Here is a 23,779-nt window from a genome sequence, read left to right as displayed (position 1 = left end):
CCACCAACAGTCACTTTGCCTTTTAGATTCTAAGGTTGGTCTGCCGCTGAGACCTTTTTTTAGAAGAGAGGAGATCAAGCGTTTGCAAGATTCCTGAGTGTCAAACAATGACTACACGATAACTCGTTCATCATGCTAACTTCATGCTGTCTATAGGTCCATATTTTAGTTCCCTTTCTATATGTTTACCAGAAAAAAAAAAAAAAAAAAAAAAAAAAAAAAAAAAAAAGGAAAGGATGCTGGTCAGATTTGAGGCTTAGCCAGGTCTTAAAATTCGGTGAGGAGAGGGGAGAATTTAGGAAGAAATAAAAATGACTATGGGTACATATGAATCTAGTCATTAAAACATTTTTCCCTAAAGTGAACTGATCACAAAATTAAAAAAATAATACACGTCTGTTGTGAAAAACTAAAATGGTGTAAGAATGAATAAAATAGAAAATTAAAGATACCTTCTCACCAGTGTCATTCCATTTTTAGAGTAGATGTTGTTAAGATTTTAGTGCATGTCCTCCCAGAATGTTTGCACTTCCAGGTCTGAGCAAATGTGCCTACATGGAATCTTACTATACTTGTTCTTGTTGTCCGTTCTCTGCTTTGTTGTGTGGGTATCCTTCTGTATCGTTGAGGCATATAGAAATCACACATATGCACTAATGCATATGGAAATGTTAGACGTCTGTGTTGTTTTCCATTGTATATCTGGACCATAGTTTACTTAATAATGCCCTAGGGGTGATTATTTATGCTGCTGCCTCTTTTTTAAGGTAACAATTTTTTTAAACAAATCTCTTTCTGTCGCTCTGTCTTTCTCCATGTAATATTCACTGTGGGAATAACCTGTGGAATGTTTATTCCCACACAAGGAATAACCTGTGGGCATATATCTATAGAATAACTTCCTAAAAGCAAATTTATTGCACCAAAGATAAAATATATTTAAACTTTTTTTTTCTTTTGAGAGAGAGAGGATACAAGTGAGCGAGGGGCAGAGAGATAAGGGGGGGGGGGAGCGTGGCTCATCCAGGGCTCACGCTCACCCTAAGTTGGGCTCGTGCTCACCCGATGTGGGACTCGAACTCACAGACTGTGAGATGATGACCTGAGCTGAAATCAAATGCTTAACAACTGAGTCACCCAGGAGCCCACTATATTTAAACTTTTAAAAAACATTGCTAAATTGTCCACTAGAGGTATTATACCAATTTATACTTCTCCAAAGAATGTATGAAGATATTTGCATTTCCCCACACCTTCATTAATGCTGAGTAATGATAGTTTTAATCTTTGCTAACCATATAGAGAAAAAAAAAAAACCTCATTAGGTCTAGTTATTAAAAGTTCTATCTTCTTGTAAAAGTAATAAATGTTTATTTCAGAAAGTAGAGATCATAGGCAAGCATGAAAAATATAAAACATCTACAGCTCCCACAGATCGCCACGATTAGCAGCTTGATGTATATTCCCTCAAAACAAAGAGCATAACACATCTCTTCCACCCTCTTCTTGCTTTTTGTTTGGATAAAGTTTTAGCAGTTGAGTTGAAAGACAAAATAGCAAATACATTTGATTCGAATGTCAATGGCTAATAATTGGTTGGGATAGTACTCTTTCTCTGGGAGTATTTAAAGGAGTGTATTTTGGCAGATCACATTTCCAGCCAGTGGGTGTCAGGAGAGGAGTGGGCAGGGAGGGGAGATAGTTCTAAGGATCCTTCCAACAAGCCTTGTGGTTGACTTACTCATTGTGGAAGCTCATTATTTAGCTCCAGAGATGGTGATGCAGTTGTTTTTTTTTTTTTTTAATTTTTTTAATGTTTTTATTTATTTTTGAGACAGAGAGAGAGAGAGAGCATGAGCAGGGGAGGGGCAGAGAGAGAGGGAGACACAGAATCTAAAGCAGGCTCCAGGCTCTGAGCTGTCAGCACAGAGCCTGACGCGGGGCTCAAACTCACGGACTGTGAGATCATGACCTGAGCCGAAGTCAGACGCTTAACTGACTGAGCCACCCAGGCACCCCCCCCCTTTTTTAAATAACACCTCAAAATAGTATCTTGGAAATCCAGACAACAAGCATGTTAGAAAAAGACTGGGTAGGAAAAGGCTAATGGAATGAAAAGGCATTTGGGAAAGAGTTCCAGCCAATGGGACAGGGGAGACCTGGAAGGCCTTCACACCTGACATAGGACAGAATTTAGAAACATAACTGAACCATAAGCAATGTTGAGGTGTTTGTTGGGCTCCAGTTGAGATACTTCTGAGGTTAATGAGACTTTTGAGATGGCTGAAATTGTACAGATCTCACACAGTCCTGTGTTCAGATCTCACACAGTCCTGCAATTTCACAGGATTTCCTTTTTGACCATGTTTTCATGAAAAACATCAATCCCTGAATCCTAGTGCATGCCAGATGGAATAAACTTCAGTAGTTTAAAGGGATGACTCAAGAAGAAACTTTGTTAGCAGCAGTTAGGATGAGCACTTGTCCCTCCTTCCCCACAGATCCCACCCCGGCTCTTCCCTCTGAGGATTAGTCTCCATGACCACATGATTATATAAAAATATCATCAATTTTGTTAGCTAATTAACTGAGAAGCCGGGGGGGGGGGAGGGGAATGTGTTGCTTGATATAATTGATGGGTCAAGAGTGTTAAGCTAGGCAAATTTGGGAGAGAGATGGTAGGTTGAAATATAGTTGCTATTTTTCCAGTGATGTGTACCAAGGAATTTTGAGAATAGTAGGCTGTTTGGATCTGGAGAGGACTCAAATGACATTTTCAGATTTTTTTCTACAGCATGATTGGTGTCTACACTGACACCGATCGGTAGGGTTTCCTGGCATATGCAATTGCTAATATTTTTTTATCAGAAGAAAAATCTTATTCCCACCTCTTCTTATTACAAACCATAAAACTAATGTCCATTGTCCACTAATGACTTCCAGGATGGCCTATGTGATTTTTATCTGAAACTACTTGAATTTTTCATCTTAAAACCCTTTGAAATGTTTGTATGTGCACCCTACGGTTTGTTGCAGGTTTAGAGTTCTGTGGTTTTTTGTTTCTAATAGAGACACAGCCCTTATAATTTACAGCAGTGTTCACTAATTAAAATTGTAAGCATAATTACTATCCATGATACTTATTATTAGCTAGCATTCATAAAGCTTCAAAATTCACTTCATTCTTTCAAGTAGTGAGTAATTAGTTTCTTTGGGTTTGTAGCTTTATCATCCCTTTATGGCCTGTTTGGAAGAAATAAACAACCAACCTCCTGGGAGACTGCTTTAAAAAGCTGGAAATATATCGTCCAGCTAGAGCAATGAGGCTAATACAATGCAGAAAATATGACTTTTCCGTGGTTTCACTAGCCAGTTTTTCCTTGTATTTCTTCAGCAAATAACTATTCAACCCTACTAGGAATTGTACTAAGAAGTGTACTAGGAATGTTGGAGAGACAGAAATGACTTACTCAGAGATTCTGTCCTCAAAGACCTTAAGGTTTTGGTGGAAAGAAGTAAGAGTGTACATATCTATGTAACACAAACCATGGTGGCTCACGGTGGTGTAAACAACCACGTGCACTGTCAAGGCAGGGAATGACTGTCCTCTGCTGTATGCTCAGCACCTAACATAGTGTATTAAAATGGGACGTTTGAGAAGTAACTTTTTGCATCAGTGAATGAATGAACAATTGAATGTATTCATTACTATTTCTTCCAAGATGCATCAGTGGGATATTGAATTTTTTGTCTTAATCTGACTTATTTCCATTGTTCTCAGGTAACTCAGCCATCATGGCTGTCTCTTTGCCACCCGCCCTGGGACTCAGTTCCGCCCCAGATGAAATTCAGCACCCGCATATGAAATTTTCAGAATGGAAATTTAAGCTCTTCAGGGTGAGATCTTTTGAAAAGGCACCTGAAGAAGCTCAAATAGAAAAGAAAATTTCCTCCGAGGGGAAACCCTCTCTGGAGCAATCTCCAGCAGTCCTGGACGAGGCTGATGGTCAGAAGCCAGCCCTGAGTCAACCGGCATTAAAAGCTCACCCTACGTTTTCAAAGAAGTCCCATGATGATGGGAAAGCAGGAGACAAAGCAATCCACCAAGCCAACCTTCGCCATCTCTGCCGTATCTGTGGGAATTCTTTTAAAACTGATGGGCACAATAGGAGCTATCCAGTCCATGGGCCAGTGGATGGTAAAACCCAAGTCCTTTTACGAAAGAAGGAAAAGAGAGCCACTTCCTGGCCAGACCTCATTGCCAAGGTTTTCCGGATTGATGTGAAAGCAGACGTTGACTCGATCCACCCCACTGAATTCTGCCACAGCTGCTGGAACATCATGTACAGGAAGTTTAGCAGTGCCCCGTGTGAAGTTAACTTCCCAAGGAATGCACCCATGGAGTGGCATCCCCACACGCCATCCTGTGACATCTGCCACGCTGCCCGCCGGGGACTCAAAAGGAAGAGTCATCAGCCAAACGTGCAGCTCAGCAAAAAACTCAAAACCGTGGTTGACCGAGCGAGAAGAGCCCGTCGGCACAAGAAAAGAGCCCAGGCAAGGATCAGCAGCAAGGAAGTGATGAAGAAGATCTCCAAGTGCAGTGACATTCATCTTAGTACCAAGCTTCTTGCGGTGGACTTCCCGGCACACTTTGTGAAATCTATCTCCTGCCAGATTTGTGAACACATCCTGGCTGACCCTGTGGAGACCAGCTGTAAGCACGTATTTTGCAGGATTTGCATTCTCAGGTGCCTCAAAGTCATGGGCAGCTATTGTCCCTGTTGCCAATATCCCTGCTTCCCTACCGACCTGGAGAGTCCAGTGAAGTCCTTTGTGAGCATCTTGAACTCCCTGATGGTGAGATGTCCAGCAAAAGAGTGCAATGAGGAGGTCAGCTTGGAAAAATATAACCACCATGTCTCAAGCCACAAGGAGTCAAAAGAGACTTTTGTGCATATTAATAAAGGGGGTCGGCCCCGCCAGCATCTCCTGTCCTTGACGCGAAGGGCTCAGAAGCATCGCCTGAGGGAGCTCAAGCTGCAAGTGAAGGCTTTCGCCGACAAGGAAGAAGGTGGAGATGTGAAGTCTGTGTGTCTGACCTTGTTCCTGCTGGCACTGAGGGCGAGGAATGAGCACAGACAAGCCGACGAGCTGGAGGCCATCATGCAGGGACGGGGCTCTGGCCTGCAGCCAGCTGTGTGCTTGGCCATCCGTGTCAACACCTTCCTCAGCTGCAGTCAGTACCACAAGATGTACAGGACTGTGAAAGCCATCACGGGGAGGCAGATTTTTCAGCCTTTGCACGCCCTTCGGAATGCTGAGAAGGTCCTTCTGCCAGGCTACTACCCCTTTGAGTGGCAGCCACCTCTGAAGAACGTGTCTTCCAGCACTGACGTTGGCATTATTGATGGCCTGTCTGGACTGTCCTCCTCTGTGGACGATTACCCGGTGGACACCATTGCCAAGCGGTTCCGCTACGACTCGGCTTTGGTGTCTGCTTTGATGGACATGGAAGAAGACATCCTGGAAGGCATGAGAGCCCAAGACTTGGATGACTACCTGAATGGCCCCTTCACCGTCGTGGTGAAGGAGTCTTGTGACGGCATGGGAGATGTGAGTGAGAAGCATGGGAGTGGGCCAGCAGTTCCAGAAAAGGCGGTTCGCTTTTCGTTCACAGTCATGAAGATTTCCGTAGCGCACGGCTCAGAAAACGTGAAGGTATTTGAGGAGGTCAAACCTAACTCTGAACTGTGTTGCAAGCCCTTGTGCCTCATGCTGGCAGACGAGTCTGACCACGAGACGCTGACGGCCATCTTGAGCCCTCTCATCGCCGAGAGGGAGGCCATGAAGGCCAGCAACTTAGTGCTGGAGATGGGAGGCATCCTTCGGACTTTCAAGTTCATCTTCAGGGGCACTGGGTACGATGAGAAGCTTGTCCGGGAAGTTGAAGGCCTCGAGGCTTCTGGCTCAGTCTACATTTGTACCCTTTGTGATGCCACCCGCCTGGAGGCCTCTCAAAATCTTGTCTTCCACTCCATAACCAGAAGCCACTCTGAGAACCTGGAGCGCTACGAGGTCTGGCGTTCCAACCCGTACCACGAGTCTGTGGAAGAACTGCGGGATCGCGTGAAAGGAGTCTCATCGAAACCTTTCATTGAGACCGTCCCTTCCATAGATGCACTCCACTGTGACATTGGCAATGCGGCTGAGTTCTACAAGATTTTCCAGCTAGAGATAGGGGAGGTGTACAAGAATCCCAATGCCTCCAAAGAGGAGAGGAAAAGGTGGCAGGCTACGCTGGACAAGCATCTCCGGAAGAAGATGAACCTGAAGCCAATCATGAGGATGAACGGCAACTTTGCCAGGAGGCTCATGACCAAAGAAACAGTTGAAGCAGTCTGTGAATTAATCCCCTCCGAGGAGAGGCACGAAGCTCTCAGGGAGCTGATGGACCTTTACCTGAAGATGAAACCCGTGTGGCGATCGTCATGTCCTGCTAAAGAGTGCCCAGAACCCCTCTGCCAGTATAGTTTCAATTCACAGCGTTTTGCTGAGCTCCTCTCTACCAAGTTCAAGTATAGATATGAGGGCAAAATCACCAATTACTTTCACAAAACCCTGGCGCACGTGCCTGAAATTATTGAGAGAGACGGCTCCATTGGGGCATGGGCAAGCGAGGGAAATGAATCTGGCAACAAACTGTTCAGGCGCTTCCGAAAAATGAATGCCAGACAGTCCAAGTGCTACGAGATGGAAGATGTCTTGAAACATCACTGGTTGTATACCTCCAAATATCTGCAGAAGTTTATGAACGCTCATAACGCGTATAGAAACTCTGGGTTTACCTTAAACTCGCAGTCAGGCGTGGGGGACCCAATAGGCCTAGAGGACTCTCTGGAAACTCAAGATTCGATGGATTTTTAAGCAGGGCAGCCGCCTTTGTGTTGGTTTTGCAAATAAGTTTTCTTCTGGGTTGCACTGAGACCTTCTCCTGGCACCCTTCACTTCTGTGTGTGGGGCTTCACCACCCGAGCAGTGGTAGATCGGAGAGGCCAGAGGTGCCGGATCCATGTCAGCAATGGATAACTGATGAGCTGAGTGCTTGAGCCGTTTAGGGAGTTCAGGAAAGCAACAGGAGAAATCAGTTATTTGGAAGCTCAATAACTCAGAACAGGAGTAACTGCAGGGGCCCAGAGATGAACAAAGATGTGCGTGTGTGACTGAGTGCCGTGGAAAATCAAAGCTAAGGTTGTCAAAGAAATAGCCAGGGAAGTCAGGAAAGGGATTTGTCTTGTGGTTTGCATTCCCCACCCCCTCAATGTATTATTCTTTGTATTGAGATATAAGTGTGTGTTTTTTTAAATACCGTTTCTGTAGAATTCTTTATTTTATAAATTTCACAGATCTTGGCTTATTCCACAGGATTCAAAAATCTTTCAAAGCTTTTCAGATTTCTCTGATAATTACATCTTACACTTGTATGGCATGGTGACCTTTACAAAGTGCTCAGTGCATTTTCTCATTTGGTATTTTTATGCAGAAATACCCTAGAAATATCCAGAAAATTTTTGGAAAATCAGCCTTCTTCTGAGTCTCAATGATGTCAATGTCGAGTGACCTTAAGGGGCTTAGGGGGTCATCTGCCACCATGAATTTTTCAATAATAAAGTTGAAAGAATAAAACTGTTAGCTACAGTTAGTCATGAAATCTTCTGATAATACATTTTTCTTATCTATCAGTAGCCAAATATGATTTTTATTTTTACTTTTTAATTTCAATAGAGTCTCCAATGCTTTTCTATATAATCTTGAAGCCTTTTAAAATCTGGGTTGACTTACTGTATAAAAACAGATTTAATGTTTTACTGAAAAATTTCTGCCAGATTTTCTCCATGTGAAACCGGGGTCAATTTTACTAAATCCAGATTTCATGGAGTCTTTCCCTCTGCAATATGTTACTCTTTCTATTAAGACCAGTTTACTTTTTTATTATTTATTTTTGTTTTTATTTTTTGAGAGACAGCACAAACAGTGGAGTGGCAGAGAGAGAGAGAGAGAGAGAGAGAGAGAGAGACCCAAGCAAGCTTCACGCCCAGTGCAGAGCCTGACATGAGGCTTGATCTTGCCACTGGGAGATCATAACCTGAGCCAAAATCAAGAGTTTGGCTTGGGTGACTGAGCCACCCAGATACCCCAAGATCAGTTTACTTTTAGTGTATTCAGATTTTCATAGCAGGATACCTTTGTACTTTTCACACCTGCTCTGTTTAGATGAATCCTGCTCGTAGTAAAGAGGAAGAGTTAACATTTGTAGAGTGAGTTTTTTGGGTTTTTTTTGTGGGGTTTTTTGGCCACTTTTGAATATTTTCACATTCATTTTTCCTCACAACAACCTGTGTGGGTGGATATTGTTATTATTCCCATTTGATGGAGGGTTAAACGATCTGCCTGAAGTTACTGTGATGGTAAATATCTGATCTGGAATTTGAACTCAGGCATTTTGTTTCCAAATTCCATGTTCCTTCCACCACAAAAATTAACCACCATCTTTTTTTTCTTTTTATAAGGCAGTATCATTGTTTAGGATCCAGAACTAATCACACTACAGTTTATAATTCTTAGGAGCAGAGATGAGTGGGTTTTACAAGTCATTATTGTGCTTTGAGCTCTTTGATAGAAGGGAATGCTAATGCCCCCAAGAGGCCCCCAAATCTCTGGTGGCTCCTGTTATTTGGAAACTATTGTCTTCATCCTTAGGAATTTGAGAATTGCCAATTGCTGGCAATTTAGAGCAGGCATGGGATTTTATATGCTAGTGAGTCATAATGATATGTTAGTGTTAATTAGGTTTTTTCCCTTTCTTTGATTTTATTGGCCATAATTGCCACTCTTCATACACAGTATATCAAAGAGCTGTGTAATTTAGTTGTCAAACGTGTGTCAGTGACATTATCCTAAATGATGTGCATTTAGTGCTTTTGCAGGGTTTGAGCCCTGAATTTTCCACTAAAAAATACAGCAGTCTTCCTTGCTTTTTATATATAGCATATATATAAATTGCAAAGATATTCGTAATTTAGTTGTCAAAAATATATACAGATTTTAATTGTTTTTGTTTTTCTGGAGAATGTTGAGTTTTGTATTTTGTAAACTAATGGGCTTCTGAGCCACCCCTACCTTTCATCCCATTTAATCCTTACAGCATGTCTCTGCGCTAATAAACAGCTAAATTTATGTAATCATTCATTTCCTGAGGCATGCTGCTGCTGGTTATTTGCAGATTTTTCCCCCCATTTCCACTCTGTTACTTGATTGGTGGCACTGTAAATACTTTCTGATATTAAATTCTCCTTTCTAGCATTGCGGGATCTATTTTGAATGCATGTGACTAACAGCATGATTTATAGCACAACCTTCCCAATAATCTCTTAATCAGATCACATTTTGATAAACCCCAGGAACATCTGGCCGCAGGAGTTTCAATATGTAGAAATGCTGCCTCTGGTTGTTTGAGCCCTCAGTGTTGAGACTGCAATATCGAAGACCTGGTTTTATACTGGAGTTTTATTTTTGACAATGCCCATTGTAAATGCATGCACATTCTCCAGGGAAATTCACCACACTGAACAGAGCATTTTGTATTTTTTTTTTTTTTTGGAGTGTAGACTGAGACTTCAGAAGTGCAATGCATTTTTCTCCAGTGAAACCTGATTCTACAAGTTTTCCTGCCAACCCACGGAGGTGCACTGCAGGGACCAGTGGTAATGGCTGATGTAAACTGATGAGTGGTTGGGGTGAGGTCAAAAAGTGCTCTGGGATTAATAAACATGCACTGAGAAGCAAGAGCAGGAGAAAAGATGTGTTTTCCTTCCAGGTGAGCTGGAGTTTAGTTTTGCCTCAGTTTGTTTTCACAATATAGAGACGAAGATAAAGATTTTGTTGGTTGAGTATGTAGGTCTCGCATTACATCAAACAGAATTCAAATTCCGGGGACTAGTAGGGTTTGTAAGCCAGTGGTGTTTGAGAGGAACAAATCACCATTTGGATGCAAATGATTTTTCACTGCAGATGTGTATGTGTCTTCAGTCGTAGACTGGGAGATGGTCTGTTCTTTCATTGTTAAGAAGTAAGGGTGTTTTAAGTAAGTTTACTTTCATTGTTTTAAGTAAGGGTGGATATTTTGTTCTATTTCATTTTTTCTCTTTAACTATAGTAATCTACATAAATATACCTCAGAAATCATTTTTGGTAAGATTTTTGTAAGAACGGCACTTCACTTTATTTTCTTGACAAATAATCATAAAGTCTGCTTAATGGCTTCCAAGAGCTTTCCTTTTTGTGTTTTAGGGAAAGTTCAGGTGCCAGGATGCAATGGAATTTTATCTGATGCAGCTTACCTATGTTTCCCTATCAAATGTTTTCAAATTAAACAAACTATGTATTGCAATACTTACTTTTGGATTTTAATATTTTTACTCCTTATTAATATGAATATTATTTTTGTGAACAATTTTATGTTTAAGTATTTGAAATAAAGTTTAAAATTTGAAAACAGAGTGTATTGTGATTTATATTCAAATAATAATATTGAGGGCGACATTTGAAACAATGAAGTAACACATTTTTTCTTGAGGAAAATACAAAATAAATTTGGTGAACTTTAGAATAAAGGGCAACAGAGTAGTGATAACGAGTATGATTTATCCTAATATAGGCTGAGACCATTTGTTTCTAGATATTTGAAGTGAATAGTAAGCCTTTTGAAAATATAGAATTTGAAAATCAGTGGTTTTTGGCTCTTTTTGAGAATCAAATAAAATATGGGCCTGTTTCTCAGAAAATTCACATTTTCATACCCTGAAAACTTTGGTCAGAGTGGTCGACTTGTCCAGAGCCACACAGGTAATGGCAGGAATGAGCTAGATCCCGAGTTCTTTTGTCCAGTGTTTTTTCTAATGGTGATATTGATGGTGATGATGATGATGATGATGATGATGATGATGATGATACAAACATCAACAACGTCTGCCACTTAGCAAACAGGTGTGGTAAGCAATGGCACATGGTTTTCTCATTGGATTCTTTCAGAGCGGGTACTGTTATCTCCATGTTGCACATGAGGTCACTGAAGCTTAGCTCAGCCAGAAAAGGGCAGGCCTGCAGCTCCACAATTTCCCCTCCAGCTCTGTGCAGCTTCCCTGTACACTACTCAGTCATCTCTTCATCATCCATGGATTTTCAAGCATCTCAGCACATCTTTGCTAGAGACCTCTGAGCTCCCTTCTGCTTAGAACAGAGATTCAGCCTGTCTGCTTCTGTGCAACCGTACCAGCTTTTTAAAAAAATATTTTTAAGGGTATTTATTTATTTTAGAGAGAAAGGGAGAATGAGTGGGGGAGAGGCAGAGAGAGAGAGAAAGAATCCCAAGCAGGCTCTGCACTGTCAGCATAGAGCCCAGCGCAGGGCTCAGCCTCACAAACCATAAGATCATGACCTGAGCTGAAATCAAGAGTTGGACCATTAGCCAACTGATTCACCTAGGTGCCCTGTACCAGTTTTTAAAATATTGAAATCTGTTTGTACTTGTAGGCAAACAGCCTGTGTCCCCAAGGCCCCAGTAGTCTTCCAACCCTGGCAGCCCTGTCTCATCCTCAAGGAACCCAGATCCAGCAAGTAACGGGTTAATACTAGCACATCAGGGGGCCTTAAGAACTGCCTCAACGCCATTTTCTTCCATTGATTTTTTTAAAACTGTGCTATCCTTGCTTTGCTTTGTTTTTCCAGTTTTGTTGAAATATAATTGACAAAATTGTATATCAAGTGTACAACATAATAGTTTAATACACATTGCAAAATATTTACCATAATCAAACTAATTAATGCATCTATCATTTCACATTGTTACCTTTTATTGTGGTGTGGGGAGGGTGCTTAAGATCTACTCTCAGAAATTTCAAGTGTACAATACGGTATCATTAACTGTCGTCACCATGCTGTTCACTAGATCTTCAGGACTTCCTCATCACAAAACTAAAAGTTTGGACCTTCTGACCAAGTATTTGAATATTACTCCTGCCTTTGAGAATGAAGCATCTCCTTACCCCTTAAGGCCCGGCTAAGTTCTATATTGTTCCTGATAGCCTTTCTAACTACTTCAGCCTATATTTTAAAGAAATATGTATAGGATACCTTCTATGCACATGCAGTGTGTGCCTGGCACTGGAGATACAGTGATGAACAGCGCAGTTTTTGCTCACAAAAAGCTAGGTGGAAGCAGACATGAAGACAACAGTAAGCCTAATAAATGCATCACCGCACACTCTAGTAGATGTTATGAAGAAAAAACACTAAGTTCAGTTTGAGTATAGTAAGACAATGGAATTTAAATTGGGGGGGTCCGAAAAAGCATCTAGGAAGAAGGAACCTTTAAGGAGAGATGGGTAGAATGGGTGATGTGGGGGCAAGTGTGGGGGGTTAGACCAAGAGCAGACTTCACCCGTGGGAAGATTCTGAGGTGGAGAGCAGTTGGTGGAGTCTAGGAACAGAAGAAAAGTCCCTCTGACAGGAGCAGATAGAGTGAATGCGAGGAAGGGGTTGTGTGTATTTGGAGAATCAGGCAGAAGCCTTATTATGCAGGACATGGCGGGTGGGGTAAAGACTTGACTACTACCCCGGTGCAAATGGAAACCTTTGAAGAGTTTTAGGTGGGCAATGGATGCCATCCAAGCCACGCCAGGAGTGGGGCATGACTGAAATGTTTTCAGAAGGTATGCATGGGAGGGGATTCGTCCAAGATTAAGAAGGGTCACGCATAAATATTTCAATGACGGAGTAGCGATTTCAAACATTTTTTTATGTCAATTATACATGACCTGCTGATTCATGTGTCTCACTACCTCACACAACTGTGTCTAACCCTAGGCAGGAGGATGTGAGGGAGGTTCTGCAGCAGCAACATCTTCTCATGAATTTAGCATTTCTTTCCATGACAGTTTTCCTTCTTTCTTGTGGAAAGTTCCTTTTCTCCTTGGCTTCTCTATGATTGTTTTTCCTCTCTTCATGGTGACAATGTATCTCTGCCTTCACAAAATACACACTGAGTTACTTGTAGGCCAAGTATGTGCATTTAAGTTTATTGATTTATTTATTTGAGACAGAGAGAGAGAGAGAGAGCACGAGGAGGGGAAGGGCAGAGCGAGAGGGAGAGAGAGAATCCTAAGCAGGCTCCACGCTGTCAGTACAGAGCACTATGTGGGGCTTGAACCCATGAACCGTGAGATCATGACCGGAGTCGAAGTCACTTAACCGACTGAGCCACCCCGATGGCCCCAAAGTTTGAAGCTTCTAATCAAGGCTTGCTCTCTCGGGTGACCAGCCCCCATGCTGAAGTTATCCAGGGCTGTCTCAATAGAACAAAAGACTCTCCTAGCACCCTTATCACTCAAGAAATGCCAGGAGTTTTAGGAGCTCTATGCCAGAACCAGGGACAAAGACCAAATATCTTCCTCTGACACCACATTCATAGTTTTTAATGGTTAAAAATTGATGATTTGGTCATCTTTAATATGTACACCCACTCCCCTCCTCTTTTGGTTATCACCATACATTTTGGATGGCACTTCGAGCAGTCTTTTCCACATTTTAGAGTTGTCTTGGACACAACATCTCTTCAGCTAAGGTCAATATAACAAAGGAGACTTAGAGATATTTTAGTCCAATTTTTAAATTTTACCACTATATTCCAGGTTAAAAAAAAGAAAACTGTTATTGCAAGGATAGCTTGCACTATACAATTTCAAATTTGTCACCAACTGCTTCCAGTATACGATTTCACTTTCTGTAACTCTCCTGTCCTGCCCCTTGCCCCGTTCTACAGTAGGACAATAAGTTCCCTAAAGACGGGGCTCTTCTTTTGTTCTTTTTCAGGTCCCATAATATTTATTGTGGATCTTGGATTTTATTTTCTTTTTTGTTTTTTAATTTGAGAGAGAAAGTGCATTTGAGTGGGGAGAGGGGAAGAGAGATAGAGATAGAGATAGAGAGTGAGATGGGGTGCCTGGGTGGCTCAGTCGGTTAAGCGTCCGACTTCGGCTCAGGTCATGATCTCACTGTCCATGAGTTCGAGCCCCGTGTCGGGCTCTGTGCTTACTGCTCAGAACTTGGAGCCTGTTTCAGATTCTGTGTCTCCCTCTCTCTCTGACCCTCCCCCGTTCATGCTCTGTCTCTCCCTGTCTCAAAAATAAATAAAATGTTAAAAAAAATTTTTTTTAAAAAGAGAGAGAGATAGAGATAGAGAGTGAGAGAGAGAGAGAGAGAGAGAGAGAAAGAGAAAATCCCAAGCTGGTTCCACACCGAGCATGGAGCCTGATGCATGGCTTGATCCCACAACCCTGGGACCATGACCTGAGCCAAAATCAAAAGTCAGACATTTAACCAACCGAGTCACCCAGGGACGGCCAAGGATGTTGGATTTTCAATAAACACTTACTGATGGGTCCCCTGAAATAGTCTATTAATAAGGGAATTAAGCCAGAGATTCAAGGGATCTTTATCCTTAAGCTATACATACTCACAAGCCTTTTTTTCCCCATGTTTATTTATTTTTGAGTAAGAGAGCATGAGTGGGGGAGGGGCAGAGAGAGAGGGACAGAGGATCCAAAGCCACCTCTGCACTGACAGCAGCAAGCTTCATCTAGGGCTTGAACTCACGAACTGTGAGATCATGACTTGAGCCCAAGTCAGACACTCAAGCAACTGAGCCACCGAGGAGCCCTATATCCACCAGTCTTTTTAAAGGGGTGTTATTGATAACTTTTCTTTCCTATTCTAAAAATAATAATTTAAATGAATATACATTTACTGGATTGATATCTAGAGACAGAATGAGGTATTGGTTCTCTTAGTAATAAACGTGCTGTATTTGCTGTATTAGATGTTTCTTGACAGAATTATGTTTGGGAAAATGTAATATCATTTATGGCAAATTCCAAGTCAAAAGGCAATGTTCTATGGTAGAGTAGAATTTGGTGGTGTATAAATCATTTGAAATTCTTGTGACTGTGGGTTAGAATGGCTGCCTATTCAAGCTAAGTTTACCAAGAAATGCCCAAGAGTGGTACAGAAATAGACAAGTCCTAGGTGGTCTCACAGAGAGAACTGTGACCATGCTGAGAGAAGAAGGGCAGAATGATCTCCTCCATCATATGAGCCCAGTAGGGACCCAGGAAGCAGCTGAGAGAAAGCTAGATATAATGATGTCTGGTGGTTAAGGCTGAGATACAACTCAGGAGTCATCATGAAGCTGATAACCTTGGCCCTGTGGGGGTGTGGGTATTGTAGCAGAAGCCAGTGAGAAGGGATGACGACCCTTAAGGACCAAATGCTTCAACCCTACTCATTCCCACTTCTGGAAACCCAGTATTATGTTTCTCCCTGGAACCTGGATAAAAAGCTGGGTAAAGAGGGTAGACCCTAAATTTATTGAAATTAAATTTCCAATACACAGTAAAGGTGATGCATAATACAATGTGAGTTATAGAAAAATACAGATGGTTTTGTCTCTTGTACTGCTGAGTATATAAGCAGAGATTTGTAAGTGCTATGGCCATCAAGGAGGTAATGGGGTTCAGAACAGCCTTTCTGAGGGAGAAGGTATCTGAACTGAGATGTAGAGTGGATAGGAATGGGCCAGATAGCCTAGGATATTAGCAGGAGTTATAAAGCACCAGAGGAAAGGCATGCCCAGCAGAAGGGATGGGTTGCTCAAAAGCTTAGTTTAGTATTTTTGGAGATTGAATACAAAATGCGAAGAGTATTGAAACAGGAGGGGGAGGGGACAGGGCAAACGGTATGAATGCAGTTGTATATGACTTTATTTTACCGATGAAAACCTCAGGGAGCCGGCCCCTTGCTTTAGGGTCACGCCATTCCATACTCCCTTTGTTTACTATGTTTTAACCAGACTGACCTTTCAGTTCCTCAAACGTGATAAGCTTCATCTCACCCCAGGGACTTCAGACTAACTATTCCTTTTCCTTATGCTTCCTCTCTTTCTAAGACATTCAGCCCCTTAAAATGGTCACCTTGGAAAGCCAAATACTTATTTATTGATATTATTCTATGTAAGCAGTTTCCAGACTTATCTTTAGGACATATTTATGAGCCATATCAGAAAGACCATTTGTACTCAGACTTTCTTTTTTCTTTTTCTTTTTAACCTAAAGTGGTAATACTGAGAGTTATACCCTACTAGGGCTTTGGATGACATTTGTCTGTTTCCAGAGATGTTTCCTACTCCATCTCTAATGGTGGAAGAAGGACAGTTGTTAAGTGTCTTCAAAGGAATGAACCATAGGACCCGAAGGTGACTGAAGTGTGAGTTCTATAAATGTTTTAAGCAAAGGCAGTATATCATTAGAATAAGTGAATCCTTTTCTAATGTGGTCCATTTGAATGTTTGCATGTGCTTATCAGAACAGAAACTTCATCATCTTTAATGTCAGCTGCTGAATTCACTTAGGACTTAAAAAGACCTAATTCTACTAAAAAATATGGTAGTAAAACCAAAGTACTTGCTTTCGTGACACATACTCATATAACACACACACACACACACACACACACACACACACACACTCTAAAAGTAGCTATGCTGGTGGCATCTGAGTTTAACTATAGAACCCAGTGAGTTCAGAATTAAATCACTTAGATTATCATTGACTACAAAATAAATATGGTAATAATCCTTCAGCTACTCAGTCACTATAGATGAGTTAAGGGAATGTATCTACCTCTTGAAGAAATAACCCTTTTGAACTCTGTAAAGGATATTTCAGTTCTAACTTATGACACTTCCTATGAACAACAGAAAAAAGAAATCAAAGTAGAGTGATCCTGAGAAAATTAAATAGTATAATTTTGTCCTTAATTGGGTAACTATGCATATTAATAATGAGAAATCGATATAAACAAGACATTTTAATGCTTTATTGGGTTTACATAGATGACAAAAACAACAAAAAATCAAAGCAAAGGTATAGCAAATGGTTCAAAAGGAGTATTCATTAAGCAACATTACTGAAACAAACAACAGGACTTAATTCATCCAAGTTAGTTTTAGTAGCTAAGACATGGAACTGGTAGCAGACCAACTTGTATTCCAGGGATTTATCTCCTGTATGGTCATGTGCCCCCTAAATCTGGCAATAGAACTTCACACACTGTGGACTTTCAATGAATACTGATGAATAGGAAGCTGTGGCTTAAGCTCCTAGGATAAAGTAAGATGCTTTTCTAGAAAAATACTCCAAAAGGAGAGACATTTATTTATAAGGTCATCTAATTATCAGTTGATGTCTTAAAGCCTCAAAGTGAACAGTCTTTTTTAACTCTCTTTCTAGAAAGTATCTAATTGAACCATAGCAAGTTCATTGATTTTGCAATTTTCATTGGCATCCGACTCCACATGTCAACTAGACACATACACACACAAATTTACTTTTCCCCACTTAAAATCTTATACCTATTAACTTTAGAACATTCTTTAACTTCTTTTATTTGGGGGAAATAATACTATTGTTCTTTATGAGATTTTAACTGGTGGTCTTTTCTTAGCGTGCTCTGACTTATTCCCTTTTCCCAGACTGCTAAGTAGCAGTGGACTTCAGTTTTCATTAAATCTCTCAAAGAATTGGTTCAAGCAATTGGCCTTGGTCCATCATCTGTGCACCAGACAGGGCAGAGAGGGGGAATCCTCTGAATAAAGTCATACAGGTAACTTGATAAAATATAACAAACTTGATGTAGAGTCCTTTTCTCCTCCTTCATGTCAATGGAGACTATGTTACAGCTTAAATAAACTTTATGGAACTTTTTCTGTTCGTAGACATAATCAAGAGACCAGTTTAGAGTTAGAGACATATAAAGAGTACTAGCATGGGATACAGGTGATCTTGGTTTTAATTTTTGGCCAGCCACCAAATTGTTATATTGTGCAAAATAATTCATTTAATTCCTTTGGGTGTTAGTTTCTTTACTGGCTTAATTTTGTCTTAACTACTCTATAGCTTATTTGTTATGAAAAATTATATGAAGGATATAAACATATCTTGATTATTACTACCGCCTCTGTATTGAAGATTGCTTGAATGAAAAAATTCAGGTCAGAAATTCTCATTTAAGATACCTTTGACTAAAATTTTTTCAAGCATTTAGCATTGTATTATGAGCACTTTCCCCTGGCACTTGATTCATAAGACCAAAAGAAAACACGGGCATTTTCAATAAACAAAAATAGAAATATAATTTTCATCATTGTTATGATTCTTTAAAACAGGTTTAAAAATTTGATGCACTTGAATTTGGAAGACGTTTGTGAAACTAATCAAACAGCCTTCTAAGAAAAGATTTCTTGGCAGGAGTAAAAATTTTCCCAGAACCTTTTTTGTGGAGGGATTTCAGTGGAGGCTTTTTTAAGGGTAGGTCTCTTTTGGGGGTTTGTAGTGCTCTTGCTATCTTCACATGCTCATTGCAGTAATACTTGTTGCTTCCTTCCGATAGATGGATGAGTGTGCGTTCTGCCAGATCCATGCATTGGGCATGGACCCAGTGCCCATCTCCATGAGAGCAGTAGATCATGGCAGGTTTATTGAGCTCAGTTGAATAAAATGGTACCCAAGTGTTGATATCCACATCACAAGTAGCACAGCATGTAATCCAGTAGCCTGTCTCAGACTCATCTTCTTCATCGTCTTCGTTATAGGTGTCAAATTCATCATCGCCATCAAAACTATTTGCTTCTGCACTGAAACAAAATTCTTCTGAGTCTTCAAAGGGAGTGGAGTCCCCTGGGTCTTCTGTTGATGTCTGACTATTTGTGAGTGTTTTCTGATCTTCATTCACATCATCTTCAGCACATTTCAACATATAAAAATAGAATGCCTCTGAAGAAGCCTGTTTATTGTCTCCTGGTATGCCAAGGAAAACATTTCCATTTCCCATGTTGCTCCCAAACCAGATCTTGCTGTGCTTAATATCTGGGGTCCAATCTGGGGTCTCCATCTCACGAATTTCTATCTTGTTGTCCACAAAAGAGACAATGTTGCAGACCATTCTCTTTTGATTTTCAAGCTGATAGCCACCAACAATAACAAATTCATCACTGTTTGTTTGAGTCAGGATCGCACTGGAGACAGAGATTCCTCCTGGCAATACTGTGCAATTCACAGCTGGGCTACCCAGTGGGAGATCAACCTTTATGCTGTATAGGTTGGCAGGGCGGATGTTATTGGCAAGTGAGTGTCCTCCTAAAATATAAATGGTATCATTTCTGGCAATGGAGACATGAAAAGATAACCCATCCTGAAGTTCTGGCAGAATGTATGACGTAGAACACCCAAATTCAAAATCTACCAGGAAAACATGGGGCGGACAGTCAGCTACACTATTCCATTTTTCTGTGATTCTTTGGGCAGAAGGCATGTATGACCGTCCTCCAAAGAGAACACCTATACTTCTCCCTCGACTATACACCACATCAATGGAATGACCATATCTGGCTTCAGGAACATCTCCTACCAAGTCTTTCTCCGTGCAGCAAAAAGTAACTTTTTTGTTGTTCTTGCCAACAACAGACATGACATAAATCTTATCTGAAAGCTCATTATTTGGTGTTTTCCCTCCATGGATGATATATTGATGCTTTTCAGACTCTAAGCTGCCTCTGAAGATGCAAGTGGCTGGGTAACGAAGAGGAGGAAGGTAGCAGGAATCCTTAGAGAAAACTGCAGGCTTCAGTTTGAGATGGTTATGCTTTACATCAAAGTGGAAAACTCCAGTGGGGCAGGATCTCTTGGGCCAGCCTTTTTGGCCAAAGAAGAAAACTTGCCCATCAAAATTCATCAGTGAGAAGCCTGGTTGTATTAAGGCTGTATTATTACTGACTGTTATCATCTGTAGTGACATATTTTCTGATAGTGGATGGATCTTTTATCTGAAAGAATTACACACACAAAATTACTGTATCTCTTCATATAAATCATTATGTTTGCATCACCTTACATGTAAAACGCTTATTTAAAAAAAGTTCTTCCACAAGCTTGTAGAGGGACTGAATTAGCAAAATCCAGGCAGCTAGGTAAGTAAAGAGCCACAGAACCTTCCTTTCTAATAGGATCCAAGCAGTTGGGACATGTTTTCGACATGGACTATCCTCCCTTAGATTTCTGGGAATTGTAGTCCTATCCCCCCCACCCTCTCCACAGATTCACCGCTTGTCGGCCGAAAGAACTACATTTCCCAGGAATCCGTTCTCTATGGGATGCGTGGTTGGAGACAGTTTCTGTTGCTCCAGGAGAAGCGACTCCTGGGATGCCCCTCTGAATAAAGACGCTCAAAGTGCGGAGTGACTAGAAGGGAGCCAAAGCGGAAAACTAGGGAACGGGAGGTGAGCGCGGCTGACGCAGACCCAACATCCGGGTTACGGGAAGGCTGCAGCACCAGGAGGGGCGTCAGGCCGACTGCTGCCGAGTGTTCCCGGTGCCTCTCCGGGGACTCTTAAACAAGTGACCCCGTAGGAAGCACAGTTGTTTCTGGCCCTAGTGGGGTTGCCTGGAAACCGCAGCTTAGAAGGAAGCCCCGGATGAGGCGTCCTAGCGGACTCCTGCCTGGATGCTTTCGAGGACTCGAGTCAGTTACACCCCTGAACGTCCTTAGGTTGCTGGGTCGGGGCGGGGGGGTGGTGTGGAGGACCTGAGGTCACAGAAGCTGTGACTGTTTTACGGAAGCCAAAGACCAGGCTCTGAATACCTGGAGCGCGGGGGAGAAATTACCTGATAATGATTTCGTAGTGGAAACACTAATTGGATTTCAACGAGTGTCTTGGCAAAAGCCCCTGGTTTTTCCTCAATCGCTCTTGCTCCTGCATTTAGGGTTCTTTCAGGGAAGCAGAGAAGGTTCCTAAATACCCCCCTGCCTCCATTCTCTCTTCCTCTTACCTCTAGGAAAATACAGTTAGTGGCCGTTATTTCAGATCGCTCTTTCCTGCACAAAACATTTGACATAAGCCTTTAGAAACGCTGTCGTAAGCAGGTACTAAGCAAAGAGGTGCCAGAATTATTCAGGGTTTAATATTAGTCATAATATTTTTTAAAAAGCTATTTATTAGATGAACTCAGCTGGATACATTTTTATTTTATTATTATCACTTACCTTAGGGAGATGCCAGGAGCCTTAATGAGAAATATACTCTGTTTGCAGAGTGAGGTCCTAGGCACCAAAGGTTAAAGGAATCAAAAGGGTACAGATTCCCGACTGTTCAGAGTAAATTATTACTATGCTTCAAAAACAGGATGAAACAGTGTCTCTGAATATGGTTCTCAGTAGAGTATGGACTCTGAAGGCCGTTGGCTATAATCAAATCCTTTGTCTGTCACCTATTAACTATATGAACTTGGGCAAGTAATTTAACATCGCTCTGTCTCAGTTTCCTCATCTGTAAAATGAGATAATTTACCTACCTCCTTGGTTGATGTAAATTATCATTAGTAAATTACTGCATGTAAATTATTTACAATAGGGCTTTGCACACTGTGTTAGTTATAATTATGCTTGAACTTATCAAAAGTAGCGTTGTTAGTACACAATTACCTACAAGTCATGGCAGATGATACTTAATGTTGGAGATGGTTAAAAGAAATTTAGGATCTGGGATCTGGTCAGTGGGTATAGATTGATGAATTTTTTAGACTAATAAGAATTGGATAAGCATACACAATGGAGGTGTGGGTGGTGAGTTCAATTTAAATAACAGGAAATCATTCAGTCATTCTTCTGTTACTCTTTCTCTAACCTCTCCTTAAAAATGCAGACTTTGGGGGTGCCTGGGTGACTCAGTTGGCTAAGTGTCCGACTTCTGGTCAGGTCATGATCTCACGGTTTGTGGGTTCGAGCCCTGCATTGGGCTCTGTGCTGACAGTTTGGGGCCTGGAGCCTGCTTTGGATTCTGTGTCTCCCTCTCTCTGCCCCTCCCTTGCTCATGCCCTGTCTCTCTCTATCTCTTAAACATAAATAAATGTTAAAACATTTAAAAAAAATGCAGACTTTGCAGCCTGAGTCCAAATCTTGGTCAAGTTATTTTTTCTCTGTTCTTTCTTTTCTGTAAAATGGGAATAGTATTAGTGTGTATTCATTGGGTTGTTTTGAAGGATAAATGGGATAACACATGTAAATCACATAGCACAGTGCCTGGCACATAATAAACATTTGATAAATGTTGGTCGATACTATAGTTTTTATCTTGCCTGCAAAGATTCCTTGGCCCATTTAGAATCTATGTGTTCAGTGTAGTGAGATTTTGGTAACGCTTTTTGTCTTGAAGCACTTCTGTAGATCAGATGTAATTAACCACTAAATGTGCTCTTCTATTTAGTTTTAGTTTACTTGGGAGATTCCTCAAGGTGTGATATTTTAAGAATCACATCTTGTGGGTTATGAAACCAAGTGAGGACATGGTGAATGATAAGGGTTATTGTTAAAGTCATGAAAGCAAGCCTGCCTCTTCTTCATGATGGTTTGTAGGTTCAGCAACTTGCCCTGCTTATGAAATCACATGGGTGTCTTTTTTATTCATGGCCCATCCAAGTATGCATGAGAGAAGGCCTGGTGCAACTAAGAACATGCTCTCCATAGGGATTAAAAGGAAGTATCGTTCCCTCAATTCAGTAAATGAAAACTGTAAGTGACTCAGCGTGATACATGCTTGTCAGACAGTTGTCCGCTTCTGGGTAGGGAGAGCACTGAAGCCAAAGCCAGTTTGTTTTAAGTATCTCTGAAGACTGTTATTGGAATAAAAAGCAAGCTCTACAGGGGTCATGGAGTCCATATCCCAGGGGGTGAACATATACCAAGAACACTAGCTTTTAAACAGCAGACTTAAAAAAAAAATTAATGTTTATTTATTTTTGAGAGAGACAGAGACAGAATGCGAGTGGGTTAGGGGCAGAGAGAGAGGGAGACACAGAATCGGAAGCAGGCTCCAGGCTCCAAGCTGTCAGCACAGAGCCCAATGCGGGGCTTGGACCCACGAACCCTGAGATCATGACCTGAGCTGAAGTCGGATGCTCAACCGCTCAACCAACTGAGCCACCCAGGTGCCCCAACAGCAGGCTTTTTAAAAAATAAGGTCTCATTGTGGCCTTTTGGCTTCATTTTAAGGTTGTCTTAGGGAATTTGGCTTCTCATAAGTGAAAACATGACTACTACAGATGAAACAGATACATTTTCTTAGGCAAGACATAAGGGATACTACCCATTTTTTTTACAGCTTAGTTTGGTTCCCTAAAGATTTCTGACCTGTTCTCCTTTTGATGCCCTGCTCTTGATGCACCTCATAATTTCAGGGCCCTAAAAAACAGGCGAGGTTTATTACTGTTAAGGTGAATTTCCTCCTCTTGTAATGCAGGTCAAGTATCTGTGTATTTAATGTTTAGATTACCCATTTAAAACCATGACCAGATGGCACACTTATTTAAAGAATAAACAGGAACACTGAAAGTATTTTCACATTAATTTGCCATATTTTTTTAGCTTTTGAAATTTGCTTTATTCACTTAAATATGCCCTCACTGGAGTGGACTATTGTATATTTTCCATAGTTTTAACATGACTATATTAGTCACATCTTGGTTTTTAAGAGTTTTTAAAAGGTAATACTAGAACTAAAATAATCTACTTTCTTTAAATAGTCTAGATAAAAAAGGAAGATTTGGAAAAAAAAAAA

At 41.1% G+C, this 23,779-nt stretch overlaps 3 protein-coding genes across 10 annotated transcripts in view; 2 read left to right on the top strand and 1 right to left on the bottom strand.

The window, feature by feature from the left end:
• The first annotated feature begins 3,795 nt into the window (after positions 1-3,795).
• RAG1 (recombination activating 1) lies at positions 3,796-6,963 on the top strand. The gene has a single exon (XM_049647885.1). The coding sequence runs from the start codon at positions 3,796-3,798 to the stop codon at positions 6,925-6,927; it is 3,132 nt and encodes a 1,043-aa protein (XP_049503842.1). The 3' UTR covers positions 6,928-6,963.
• A 10,011-nt stretch (positions 6,964-16,974) lies between these two features.
• On the bottom strand, positions 16,975-20,121 carry RAG2 (recombination activating 2). The gene has a single exon (XM_049647899.1). The coding sequence runs from the start codon at positions 19,963-19,965 to the stop codon at positions 18,382-18,384; it is 1,584 nt and encodes a 527-aa protein (XP_049503856.1). The 5' UTR covers positions 19,966-20,121; the 3' UTR covers positions 16,975-18,381.
• Positions 20,122-20,281: 160 nt separating this feature from the next.
• IFTAP (intraflagellar transport associated protein) overlaps positions 20,282-23,779 on the top strand; it is a 66,121-nt gene continuing 62,623 nt past the window's right edge. For 2 of the 8 annotated variants that reach the window (XM_049647922.1, XM_049647940.1), the window contains exon 1: positions 20,511-20,688. The gene's annotated coding sequence lies outside the window, so the exon portion shown is untranslated. Of the gene's footprint in view, positions 20,447-20,510; positions 20,689-21,025; positions 21,091-23,779 lie in introns of those variants that run through there. The other 6 variants (XR_007461450.1, XM_049647932.1, XM_049647912.1 and 3 more) reach the window with 6 other exon arrangements.

Source organism: Panthera uncia, chromosome D1, assembly GCF_023721935.1.
Source record: "Panthera uncia isolate 11264 chromosome D1, Puncia_PCG_1.0, whole genome shotgun sequence".
Lineage (NCBI taxonomy): Eukaryota > Metazoa > Chordata > Mammalia > Carnivora > Felidae > Panthera > Panthera uncia.
Note: the sequence above shows the minus strand (reverse complement) of the source record. Positions and strands in the feature narration are given on the sequence as shown.